Raw genomic sequence first — 14,091 nt, forward strand, 5'->3', positions numbered from 1 at the left:
TCAGTGAGAGGCTATTAAAATGAAGGTAAATCTGTCTTGTTTTTTAAACTTAAATAAGAGAACATTAGAGGTTAAAACATTTTCAGCATAAGCAAAATAGTGAGTACATTTGGTAACCTCTTTCCTCCTAGAAATGCTACAAAATTATGAATTTTCATGCAAGTAGAACTTTCTAGTACCATTTTATTGAATTAGTTGTGTTCATACGGCCAACTATGTTTAACACTAGAAGTTATGTATGTAACTGTGCTCTGTATTTTTATTTCTCATTGACTATAAGAATCTGACATCCAGATTTCTTAGAAAACAAAATTATTTGAATAGACTACTTTTCTAGGTTTTGGCTTTGTTTTCAAAAATTAGCTGATTCCCCTCAGAATTCACCATGTCAGGAATAATTCACTCTATGAGGACATCTTTAGTAACTCCGCCAATAATCATTTGCTATTTCATTAAAAAATTATCCAAGAATAATCTATGGCTTTGACTTTTCCTGAAAATTTTTCTTAACTATGATACCAAATCTATGAAATGTAACACTCTAGAATCTTCCCAGAACTTGATTTTGATTTTAGCCTTGAGCAGTACAAATGGGGGTATGTGCAAGATTAACTGGGCTGGTGATCTATGATCTATAGCACATATTTTGTTTTCAGTTAAAACATTATAAGATGGATAAGATTTCCCTGTAAAGTAGCTAATGATACATTTTAAACCCATGATCTTTGTTTTAGGTAAGATTATCTCCAGCCAAAATGTCAACCAAGAATTCTACAGGTCTAGTTGAATATGTTGACAAGTAAGTCTGTGAATTACAACAGTTTTAACTATTTACTATACTTGATGATTACGTTAGAAATTAAAGTGCCTGAATGAGATCTTTGAGTTCATCTAAACTAGTTCTCTGCTTTCAGAAGGACTGCATTAAAACATCTCAAGAAGACGAACCTCTCTCTTATTCCTCTCTGATTAACAGAACAAGCCAATTTTACTGTTTCCTCTTTAAGTAACCGCCATAGGTTCCTATAGATTTATGAATAACACAACATAGGCAATGAATGACATACGACAAGATCGGATATAGTTAACTGTGACTTTCAAAATAAATCAAATAAATATGTTAACATTTCATGATAAAAACTCAGGAAATTTTGAAATATATTAAACTAATCATCAGAACGTTTTTGTTTCTGCTATTTACAGTGTCACACCTGGAGCTCATCCAGGGAAGGTCTACAAAAGGGGGAGAGCTCTGGGGACTTGGAAATATAGCATACAATTGATAACATGCACACTGTCCAAAAGATCCTAGAATTCCAATTTGTAAAGGAAGGATACAGGGCAAGGCATATTAGTTTGAGTTTCTATTTGAGTATGTCAGAGGGGGATTCGGTCTGATGTGCGCATTAATGTTCTCAGGGCACTTGGGAGTTAGTCTCAGGCTTTCCAGTGATTTTCTGCATGACTTCACGCAGTCCCATATGTCTCTGGGCTTGTTCTCTCATTTGCCAGATGAAGAGGCTGAACTAGAAACTCTCTAAGACCCACTCACTGTATCTTTAAAATAATTCTGATTCTAAAATATACATCATGACCACAGTGAAAAAAATTGACCAAACAAAGAAAATGATTCAACATGAAAAGAAAATGGATTTTCATTTTTTAAATTACTTTTAACAATGAAGATGACAAAGTTTTAAAAATCACTAATATTACAGTATGTTCACAATTAAGAATTTCCCTGTTCCTTAGCCAGCTGAACTTAAGGCATTCCAAAAAGTTCAACCACAGTATTTCAGCCCCTCTTTTCATGCTACCCATGATTTGTATTTGCTTATGTGACAATGAGGCTGTAATTTAGAGAATGGAACCAAACAAGGGGAAAGGTTTTTTTTTGTTTTTGTTTTTTTTTGCGGTACGTGGGCCTCTCACTGTTGTGGCCTCTCCCGTTGCGGAGCACAGGCTCAGTGGCCATGGCTCACGAGCCTAACCGCTCTGCGGCATGTGGGATCTTCCCAGACCGGGGCACGAACCCGCGTCCCCTGCATCGGCAGGCGGACTCTCAACCACTGCGCCACCAGGGAAGCCTGAAAGATTTTTTTAATGTTTAGAAATGAGACATTTGGATCGATGGCATTTTTTCTTAGTTAAGTACAATGAATGTGGTATGCACAAAAATAATTATTATAAAGATGTATTGGCTAACCTTGCCATCCAAGGAGAACACAAAGACCTATTCCCACCTGACTCTCCACATGACAAACAAAATAGAAATAGTTCTTCTGATCTGTCAAATTCCAGTATGAACCCAAGTGGATTTCTTTAGCTCAGGATGGTGACTTACATCATAGGAAATGAGAGAAAATTCCTGGAAGATGGCAACAAGCTTAAAACGAAATCCAAGGAAATTTTTGCCATTCCTTGGATTCCAGAGAAACTAAAATTAAGACAAAGGGAAAGAAGTAGTCTATAGTTCAGAGCAAAAGCAGGATGACCCCAACATTCATTTCCGCCGTGATCCCTCCCACATCCCTTCTCTTTTTGTCCAAGTCATATATCTAAGAACTTTCTATGTATTGCCTAAGATGGCTGGTTTTCCTTTGGTCTCACTCCTCTAATCTCCCAGAGCAGGCTGCAAACTCCCTAAAGGCAGGGACTCTCTGTCCTTAATGCTTTCTGACACCCCTACAGTAGCCTATCATGATGCATTGAATATCAATTCCTAAGGAACTGTAGTTGACAGATTTAATGGAGAATAATGGTGGAGCAATTGAATCTTTAGGGCTCTGCTTAGAGCAGCAGACTCCTGGGTAGCTGATTAACTGGAAAAGCAAAATGGCATTCGGGCATTTCAATCATCAGTGCAGATATTTTGAATTGACATATCGAATCCAACAAAATAAACATAAAAAACAATAATTTTAAAAATAACTTCTTCCTCACAGTCATAGTATGTATCGAATGGCAACAAATGTATTGATATGCAAGTGGGGTACTCACACAAGTAAAAGTCATTATCGATTCATTAAACAGCCTGAATGTACGTTGCATACTCTCAGAGGTTCTGCCTTATAAATCTATGTGGGCATACTTATAGGCAATACTAAAAACAAATAATAAAAACAACTGAAAAGAGTAAAAATTCAGCAACAAAAGAGATGATGCCTAGTCTATGAACAAGGTTTGTCTAGAGATGAGCACATTAAAAAGAAAGGCAGACTGAGCACGTACAGGGCCCTTCTCAGCCTCAGGCAGCTGGAGCATCACCCACACTTGCTAAATGTTAGGTCATATTAATAATCCATGCAGCAGGGGCAGGCAGAATGCTTGCAATCATTTCTAGGACAATTATGGTGACATTATATTAAAGGCAGTAAATAATTCTGATTTCCACATGTGTTTATAGATTCACAATGAACAGATGTCTGCTGAGTTCATGACGGTGTAGTCAATGCTCACTTAAGCTTAATTAAGCAGAAAAGCGCCAGAGGCTTTTTCTTTTTCTTCTTTTTCTTCTGCTGGTAGAAGGAGCATGGCATGGAGGCTAGGCACCTAGGTCCACTCTTGAATCTGCCTGTAATCAGCTATGTGACCTTGAGAAAACTAAAATGTCTTTGCTTCTCCAGGCAATCTCTGCCTCCTCTATAAAATGGGGTGGGGTTTTAGGTGCCTGAGTCCCAAGGGCTGTCTCTGTTCAAGGTAAGACCCAGAATTCATTTCCAGAATGCAGATCAGAGCCACCACTACTTTCTATTTCTCAACTCTGCCCACAGTTTAAACTCATAAACACTCTTTTATGTAATAAAGTAAGTGGTTAAGATTTCAGAACATATGTTATTCCCCCACAGGATTTCATATGGTGTAGAAAACAAATACTGCCCATAAATTACTTTTTATTCTCCTTCAGTTGATTCTCCTGAAAAAAACAAGTTTCTCACCACCGAATCAAATAATTTCTAAGGTCTCTTCCCTCCCTTAGATTCTTTGGTCTTCAAAAACTGGTTATAACCATTTATTCACTTAACAAATATTTATTGACAATCTACTACATGCCAGGCACTATGCCAGGCACTTGGAGGGTTTTCAGTGAACAAAACAAAGACCCTGTCCTCATGGAGCTTTTGTTCTAGTAAGAGGAGGAGATACACATTGTTAGGTGGTCTGGCCAGGGTAGAGTTCATTGAGAAGTTAGCATTTGAGCAAAAACCAGGAGATGAGAAAGTGGGCCATGGGGACATACAGGGGAAAGCTAAGTTTCTAAGGCAGGAACACTCCTGTGGTGAGGCAGAAACAACACAGGGACAAAAAGGACTGGAATAAAAAGGAGGGAAGTATAAACCCGAACTGTAATGCTATCTAGGCCAAGAAAATGAAATTGTTTTGTACTGAAGAGTTGTCCAGGCTGGGCTACAGCCAATATACATCTCAGGAATTCTCTCAGGAGTACATTTTGGGAAGATGCGGGTCTGGCTGACAGCCAAAGAATAGTATGCAAAATTTGGATGTATAAAACTATCAGTGAGTCAAACGGGCAAAATAATAAATTAGTAATGATCTCTACTTGTAAGTAGAATAGGGCATTCAGGGTCTGGGAAGTATTCATTTTCAAGGTTTTTGTCTTAGTACCGTGGCAGCCATTTTATTACACTGTGATGCATTGCTTTTGTTGCTACATGAAGACACCTATTTCACATTAGAGTACACAGGAAAGGAAGACCAAACACTGTTGGTTGAGCTTTTTATGGGATAGGTCGTGTTAGGTTGGAGATCTCTTGGGTTTTATTTTGCAGTATCGTATCCATCTTCAAGGGCAACTAGCTTCCAGGTGAGAAAGCTCAAAATAGTCTGCATAGCTTATAAAAAAAGATACATGGGGCACTCTGGGATGTTAGCAAGTTACTTATTACCTAACAGACCCCCTCCCACCCTGCACAGTACTCTAGCCCCACTGACCGCATTCAGCGTTAACGTTTCCAGCTCTTACTCCGTGTTAATCATCTCATTTAATCCTCACAATAACCCTAAGAGGTGGAGAGTGTCACTATTTTAAAGATGAAGTCACTGGGGTTCACAGAGAAGTCAAATACTTGCCCAAGGTCACACAGTGCAATGACAGACCGAGATTCTAACACAGAAATCTGTGTCTACGTTATTCCAAAGCCTATTTTCTTAACCACTCGCTACCCACACCCCCTGCCAGCTATCTTCTCAACACACACACATAGAGCTTGGGACATCGTCACCTCCAGCCCATCCCTCGCAGCATGGAAGGTGTGAAGGCAGCCATATCTGATCTTCCTCCATGGGTGTCCCTGTGTGGGATGTAGGCAGCCTGGGAGGCACTACCATCAGCCACAGTGCAGTCTTTTACTCTCTCTCTGGCATCATCTCACTGTGCTGGGGGTGGACACAGCTACAGGAACTGGGCATTACCCACAGCACTCCCATATCAGTCCAGGCAGGAGCTGCCCACATGAAGCTTAGTTCCTCCTACCCCAGGAGGGACTGAATTCTTCCCACACCTGAGAGTTTCTGCTCAAGTGTGAGAACTGTGCCGAGGTGAGGCCGAGGCTAGTCTCAGTTCACTAGAGCAGAGAGGGAGCCCCTCCAACCTCTGGGCCACGAAGAGGACACTTAGTGCTCCACGGAGAGATGTGAGCCAAGCAAAGGTAACTGGGGTGAAAAATTACATGATGTTGGAAGCAAGTTTTATATATATATATATATATGTATATGTATATATATATATGTAAATGCAGAGGAATATATTTATATATACAAGTTATATATAACATTATATATAAACATATGCATCTTGAATACATATTTATATATGCAGAGGAATATACATGTGTAAATATATATGCCAGTTATATGTATATAACTTTATACCTATAAATATATATACCTTGAATATATATTTATATTTATATAAATATATGCAGAGGAATCAATATATCTTATCTCTCTGAGAAAAATTCAAATATAACAGGCAGAACTACTAACTGGTCTAAACAAATGTGCTGTGGTGTAGGGAAAAAGAGTCAAGGGGGCAGGTTGAAATGTTTCCCAGCTGGATTACTGATCATATTTAAGCTTTAGTTTCCACCTAAATTGAGAAAAATTTTACTTATGCCAAGGACAAGTTGTGGGGATGAAATGAAATCATGTTTATGAAAGTGCTATGTTGACTATAAGCATCATGGAGAGATAAAACAGTAATAATAATAGATTCCTTACATTTCTCTTGGGCTGGAAGCTCCCCTCAAATAATTTACCATTTGTATTAGTTTCCTAGGGCTGCCACAATACAGTACCTCAAACTGGGTGGCTTCAAACAGTATTATCTCACAATCCTGGAGGTTAGAAGTCTGAAATCAAGGTGTCTGCAGGTTGATTCCTTCTGAGGGCTCTGGGGAGAACATGTCCCATTGGTCTCTCTTAGCTTCTGGTGACAGCCAGCAGGCCTGGTGTTCCTTGATTTGTAACTGCCTCGCTCCAGTCTCTGCCTCCACCTTCACGTGGTCTCCTCCTTGTGTCTCTGCCATCACACAGCCATCTTCTTACAAGGATATCAGTCATACTGGATTAGGGGCCCACCAACCCCGTAAGACCTCAGTAGGTATGACTAATCACATCCGCAATGACCTCTAAGGTCACATTCTGTGGTACGGGGTTGGGGGTGGGGGTTAGGACGTCAACATATCTTTTTGTGGGGACACAATTCAGCCCATGGCACCATCTAATCATTACTAATAATTAGAACAAGAACACACGTACGTGACCCTTGTAGACATTACAAAGCACTTCAGATACATTATGTAAATTGAAAACCTTCAGCCAAATAAGTAGGGCAGGAGTCATCTCCACAGGACAAATAAGGAGCTCGCTTCTGGACAGCTTAATACGGGTTAAGGGTACTAAGTGGCAGAGGCAGAGCTCGAGCCCCCAGTCTTCCAACTCCAAGTAGAATGTTCTTTCCCCTGGAGACTCACATAAATAACTCTCAGAGCCCAACATTAGCAAGGTAATATAGGTAAGCATCTCAAGAGCCCTAGAAAATGCTCTAAGAACTCCAAACACCCTCAAAACAACTTGCTGCTGCCATTTACATGTTGCCCCTGTGTCACCCGGGTGTCCACCGAGCCCCCATTCACACAGGGACTCAGGAACACCTGCCAACCCGAATGCCTCTACCAGAAAGCCAATCACAATAGGTACATTACTAATTCTGTAATTGTATTGAAAATGTTACTGAACACGGGGAGTTTGCCTCACATATTACATAACTTGCCTCTGGAAAAGATCCACAGCCAGTCTCTTCTCGGCCAGGTCATTATTTGGAGTCCTTCCCTTTCCTAGCTCCTCCACGAAGACCCCATGCTGACCCAGCCCCGCTGGGCTGCTTCTTCCTGTTATGTGTTATTTAAAACAGGAGATGCCTCCCTCACCCACCTACAGCATTCAGCCCTGTGTAAAACTCAGCAATGGAGGCTTCTAGAGTCACCAAAACCATCTGCCAGGGTAATGCTTAGGAACAAGCAATGGAGAAACAATAGAAAAGACATTTTCAGTTCCACCCCTCTACGCACACACTCACAGATTATTTTTGTGAGGCAGCAAAATATTCTCTGAAATGCCACTTTCTAATTTTTTTTTTTTTTTTTTTTGCAGGACTCTGTGCACTGAGAATGTAACTAGTCATAGAATAAATCTCACGGAAATGAAAATTCTCTTCAGTTATGCCCTTTCGTGTTCTAGAAAGGGGCTTAAATTTTCAAATTTTTGTCTCTTGAATATTACAGGTTGCCGAAATGGTTATTAAAATCTAAGTAAATTTAGTGCTCTAGTCGCAAGAACAGAACGGGCAGAGAAGTGAGAGTTACTATGTACCAATGCATCTGCCAGCAACAGCACAGCTGGTGTAAGTCACATTGAGTTGCAGAGAAATAGAACTCAGAGTTTGTGGAAAATCTGTTCAGATTCAGTTGTCAGCTACATAATCAATGATTTATATAAAGTCCAAATATCCCTCTGAAAAGGCCCCCTAGGAATACTTCCTCCTGTGGTTAGTAACTCCATCTGCACGAGTCTGGAATATTCGTTATATCTTTCTTTCACAGTTAAATTTAGATATATAAGTCCCACTGCTATGATATGCTAATAAAGCAGTGAATTTTTTAAATTCATGGTAGCCACATCTCGCTACTAATGAAAAGCCTCAGTTTTTAAACTTGTGGATGATCTGATGTTTTGAACAACAGTATTACTAGGAATCTCTCTTAGAAGACTGAGAATGTTCGTGTGTTGAATGTTATTCCAGTCACTGATTTAGAAAAGTCAATTGGAAACTAATATTCTCTTTCCTTACAGCAAAAAATAGGAAACATATATATAAGCTCTATCTTCATCCTGTAGGAATCATGCAAATAGAACTAAACAGAGCATGATTTGTTGCTTCATTAAGCATCATTAATAAACAACAACAATAATACTCCAATACTAAATCTCAGACATGAAAAGACATTTCAAAAAGGAACATTCTCCACTTAAATATAAAATAACTTTTAAAAATAAATGTTAAGAGCTAAAAGAAAATAAGTAACTACAGTCCATCATTTATGTGCCATTTAATGCCCCATGGTTGCAGGCAAATACATTCACATAGCGCTAGGTGCTGCCCTGCAAGGCTTCCTTCCATGTGCCAAAGAGCAACAACATTGAGGCCAACTCTGAAGGCAGGACCACAGGCTGGCATCTGAGCAGAGGTGGCAGCCCTGTTCCACTGGCCCATCTACTGGCTTAGGTCTGTTTCCTCAGACCTTTCTGGATACAATGCTCTTTCTGAATACAATCCTGATACCAGCCAACAACACACCCGAAGACTGAGTGCACATAGGCCCCGTGTGAGCCTGGACGGCAGTGCAGGTCTCACTGGTCTCACTGCTCCCTACCACCTGCTTCTACATGTGATCTCAGAACTTAACAGCCATATGGCAAAGTGGCCCCATGACCTCTGTCTAAAATGAATGAACAGAAATATTTGGTTGGTAAGTGGTGGAACCTGTATTCTACCCTTGGTCTACCTTGCCTTCTAACTCGCCAAGCTGCCTCTGAATATCTGCATGATTTGAAATCTCAGAGTCCACATTTCACACCTCAGCACCTCATTATATGTTCTTTACCTTTATGCCTTCAAGACTGGTCATGACTCATATGACCAGTCTTAAATAAATCAGTGATGTTTAGTCCTAAGAATATATTAGATTCATCTAAGTCCTTATTTAAAATACATATTCTTGTTCTTCCCCTCACCCCCAAAATTATGATTTAGTAAGTCTATAGTTGTGCCACGGAATCTGCATTTTAGCGACTTCTCTCCCTTCTCCACCCCCATGATACTAATGCAAGTTTCTTCACAAGAAACACTGAATCAGACTAAGTTACTGGAGGGACAGGACCTTTATACATTGTACATGGACTAGAGTAGACATTTAGTAAATATTTACTGATCCATTTCTATTTCAACTGACATTTTCATTGGTAAGTTACTAGTTACAGATACAGTGCTTTCAGCTACCCATGAAAACTCCAACCAAAACGGCTTAAATGTAAGGTCATTCATTAGTTCACATTAAAAATCTAGGATTTGGTTAATTTGGAGGCTTAACAACATCATCAAACACCCAGGTGTTTTCTATCCTTCTTCCCAGCCATCCTCTTTCCCCTCATGATCACAGGTAGCTTCAGCAGTTCCAGGCATCACACACAGACATGACTACATCCAGCAAAAAAGAGAGAAGGTTCTCCTTGGGTATGTCTTCTTAAAGGCAAAGCAACCTTACCCAAAATCCCCACAGTAGGTTTCCCTTTGCATCTCATTGGTCAGTATTGCTTCACGTGCTCCTACCTAAACCAACTGCATCTCAGCCCAGAAGAATGGGACCACCATGGTTAGCTTGCGCCCCACCCCACCCTGAAGGACATGGGGGACAGGAGGACGTACCGAGTCAGGCAGAAGCAGGGATGGCTATTAAGAAGTTAACCAACTGTGTCTGCCACAATGAGAACACCTAAGAGAGAACAAATTCTAAACTTGGAGAGGAATTCAGCGTGATTTACAAAGGTCTGTACAGAACAAATGAAGACCTCTCTCACCGGCAGATCCAGGCCGCAGATTGTCTGGAGTCCAGAAAGAAGCACCAGCTCAAGGAAAACAATGAGTAAATCTGCAATCCACTGCTAGGCTACGTGTCACCATCAGCAGGGCCTGACATCCTCTTCCCTTCTGCCTGTGACTCATACATCCCATCCAGGGTAGCACTGTCAGCATGCTGGGGTTTGAGAAAAATGGATTTTATATATATGAGGCTCCATTTGGTAGTTTTCCAGAAGAACATTTTTGAGCCAAATGAGTGGTGGATGGAATCTTACTACTGAAACACTTAGCTAAGCCATCTCTGTTCCTCAGATGTGCAGGTGATAGGAAAGATGAATCTCACCCAGGCTGAAGCTATTTTATACTGCTCGAGAAAGGAAACTGAAAACTTTCAGCCTCTAACAACTTGGAGCTTTGTGGAACCATTTTTTCCTCCAATTTTCTAACAACTGAGACTTAAGGAAACAGTCCAGCTACAGCAATCAGTCAGTCAACAAATATTTATTGACCACCTGCTATGTGTCAGGCACTCTTCTCAGTGTTGGGGAAACCGTGGAGAACAAGTTAGATAAAGTGCCTGCCTGCAGGGAACTTTCATTCTAGTGATGAAGGGCAGAAAATAAACACAAACAAGTAAATATGATGATTTTAGGTAATGACAAATGTTATGGAGAAGGTGAAATGGGGTATTATGATAGAAAGTGACTGAGCGGAAGGTTTGCCTGAGGAGGGGATATTGAAGTTGATACTTAAAGAATGGGAAGCAGGCAGCCATGAAGAGACTGCACTCTAAGCAGAAGGAACAGCAGATCCCGAGGCTCTGAGCTAGGAACTGCTTGGCGTGTTTGAGGAGCAGAAAGACATTGGTCTGTGTAGGGAAGAGTGGGAGGAGATGAGGCTGGAAAGGAGAGCCAGGATTTTATTTCCGGAGAATGGAGGAGCCATCAGAGGCTTTTCAGTAGGCAAGTTCTATCTTCACACTTTTAGAAAGATGACTCTAGCTGTTGTGTGGAAGATGCACTCTTTGTTAGGAGGCGAAAGTGGAGGGGATAACGGCGGCCAGGACCGAGAAGAGAAGAAAGAACTATGGAAAGAGAAGCTTTGAAGGCTGAGGACACTTCTGTTTGTCATTTCTGCTGTCACTCTATTAGGCCACATCAGGAGCGTTAATCAAAGTGTGTCTTCTGCTTCTGCTTATTATCTCGTAGAATGACAGGAATATATGGGAGTAAAGGTTAACATTTGATTTTGGAGTCAGACAGACGTGAGTTTTGAATTCTGACTCTTGGCATCTCCAAGTTGTGTGACCGCTCCTTCTTCTGTCTGGTAAATTTTCTCAATCTTCTCTCCTAAATCACTAATTCATTCTTCAGCTATTTCTTGTGTCATAGCTATCCCATCTTTTATGTTTCTTTATTTCAGCTATTATATTTTTCATGCCTAATATTTCTACTTGTTTATGTTTTCTAGTTGTTTTCATTTTGCTAATATCTTCCCATAGCTTCCCTTTTAATACCTTTATTAGCTCTTTAAAAAACTTCTCATTGCATATATTTCAGTAATTCTCTTTTGTAGGAATTGATAATCCAATAGATTGTTTATTTGTTGGCTAATTTGCTTTTAAAAAGACTGTGCTCCTCAAATATTCTGATATTTTGGCCTGTGAGTTCATCTTTCCCTGAAGATTTCAGTCAGAGCCTGGTCGCCAATGAAGTGTTGTCAGCTCCAATGAGCTTGAGAGGTGGGGTGTGGATAAGCCCCAGACACAGTAAAACCATAGTCAGCCACTCCCCATCCTACAGAATAACCTCTCCTGTCAGGTCTTCTCCTTTTGCTCCTCGGGAAGAAGCAACACTAGAAGAGCAGTTGCTTTCCCACCCCTGGGACATGTGGATGTAGTGAGATCTTATAGTATTTGGAAAATGTTTTGGCTTTGTCTTTTTTCAGAGCCAATCTAGGATAATCAATTATTATAGGAAAAGAAGCTCTTAGCAAGATTTCTAGAGATCCAGAAACTTTTTTCCTCTTAATACTAACAGTATTTTATTGGGGTATAATTAATATGTCCTAAAATATACAAAGTATGTATCTGGATGGATTTTGACAAATATAATCAATTATTAACAACCACCCAAATCAAAATATAAAACATGCTAGAAGCATTTTGATATTCTTGAGAAGCCAGTCAGATGACTGTGACAGTGTGGTGGTTTTTAAATGACCACAAATTCTCTGACACTCCATTTTTCAAGAAGTGGAGACTAACTCCCCTTGCTTTGAATATAGGCACAACTTAGTGACTTGCTTCTAGGGAATGGACTAAAGCAAAAGTTATGGGGTATGACTTCGAGATTAGGTCACAAAAATAAGCAAAGTAAATTAAATAAAGAAAAAGACACAACAAAAGTAACTTGTTCTCCAAGAAGTTCATCTGTGAAGGGAAGGAGTAATTTGCTAATGCCAGTAGGAGCTATTGGGATTTTCCATGTTTCTTTGCCCGAATACTAAATAGCCCTAGTCTTTGTATTTTCCTTTTCTAATTTATTTTTTTACTTTTTGTTGACCTTCTGACTCTTTTGTTAATCTTTGCCTTTGAGCTATTATTTCTTCCAGCAATTGGAAAGCAGCTCTCTCCTCAGTATAGAATCATCAGGCATGAAATTTATGTGGCTCCAACTTGGCTTGTTAGAATAGCAGGTAAAATGTAGAACAATTCCTGCTTGGGAAACAGGAAAAATACATGATACAAGATCAGGGCATAAGGCAGATCCAGTTCTCAGATGAGACATAAACCGAGATACTAACTACACAGGGTTTAAAGTCCTAACAGACAGACTTCTCACAGGGGAGAAAATATAGGATTTTATATATATGGATTTTATATATACAGGAGTAGGAGTGCGGATGCAAGATCTGGTTCTGGCTCGTCCAGTTCATCCTTGTAACACCCGCGGTGTTGTTTCCTTTTCCGGACCAGGGGTCATTCTTTTCTTCCTGCCATTCCAAACACCCAGAGAAGTCAGCTAGAAGACAGACTGAACAACCAGGGTCGCACCATAGCTTTCCTCCTTGAACAAGCTTTCCACATCAAGGAGGATATCTCTGCCTGTCTTCAGGGGACGCATGGCTTTCAAAAGGAGGAGTCACTTGCCAGGAAGCTTCTGGAAAACCACATCCAGACCATCACCAGCATCGTCAAAAAACTCAGCCAGAACATTGAGGTAGTTTTTTATTTCCCATATGTTGGCATCGTTGCTTGACAAAGTTTATCAAGCACCAGTGTCATTTTTCAACTAGAGAAATGAGTCACTATTACTTAAGTTTAAATGATTTTAGTTTAGTTGCCTCAGAGGGAAATAGTCAATATTTCAACTTCTCATTTCTGCCAAAAAGTAGAAGGAAATTCTACGTTCAGAAAATGTTTGTTGAATGTCTCTGTGACAGAAAAGGCAACTGTCTAACATTAAATGTCAGACATTGTGCTAAGGTGCTTATTTTCATCTTAATCTCCAAGATTCTATTAATATAATCATTTCAAACAGAGGTCTTCATTAGGCAGTGGGGATGCTAGTTCATAGGCCCATCACACTCTGACCCCATCTCCTACCCCTTTCTCCTTCACTCTGGCCACACTGGGCTCCCAGCTCTTCTTAGAACACCCCAAACACGCTCAGGCTTCAGGGCCTTTGCACTTGCTGTGTATTCTGGGTGGATCATCTTCCCCTAGATGCTTCTATAAAGTATTCTTCATTCCTTCAGTCCCTGCTCAAAAATCATCATATCAGAGGGTGGTTCCTTGACATGCCATAAAATACCCCCTCCTCACCCCAACAGTCACAACCTCCCTTAAACCCTACATTATTTTTATCTATAGCACTTATCGCAAATGACCATGGTCTTTATTTGTTTAGTGTGTTTCCCTTCTAAAATAT

The 14,091-nt window shown here is 40.2% G+C and overlaps 1 protein-coding gene across 1 annotated transcript in view; it reads left to right on the plus strand.

Annotated features, from left to right (window-relative positions):
* The first annotated feature begins 740 nt into the window (after positions 1-740).
* The window catches only part of FAM81B (family with sequence similarity 81 member B), a 46,063-nt gene continuing 32,712 nt past the window's right edge, over positions 741-14,091 (plus strand). The window contains exons 1-2 of the mRNA XM_060295513.2: positions 741-799; positions 13,137-13,380. Of these exons, the coding sequence (XP_060151496.2) occupies positions 756-799; positions 13,137-13,380 (288 nt within the window). The 5' untranslated portion in view covers positions 741-755. The remainder of the gene's footprint in view (positions 800-13,136; positions 13,381-14,091) is intronic.

Source organism: Globicephala melas, chromosome 3, assembly GCF_963455315.2.
Source record: "Globicephala melas chromosome 3, mGloMel1.2, whole genome shotgun sequence".
NCBI lineage: Eukaryota > Metazoa > Chordata > Mammalia > Artiodactyla > Delphinidae > Globicephala > Globicephala melas.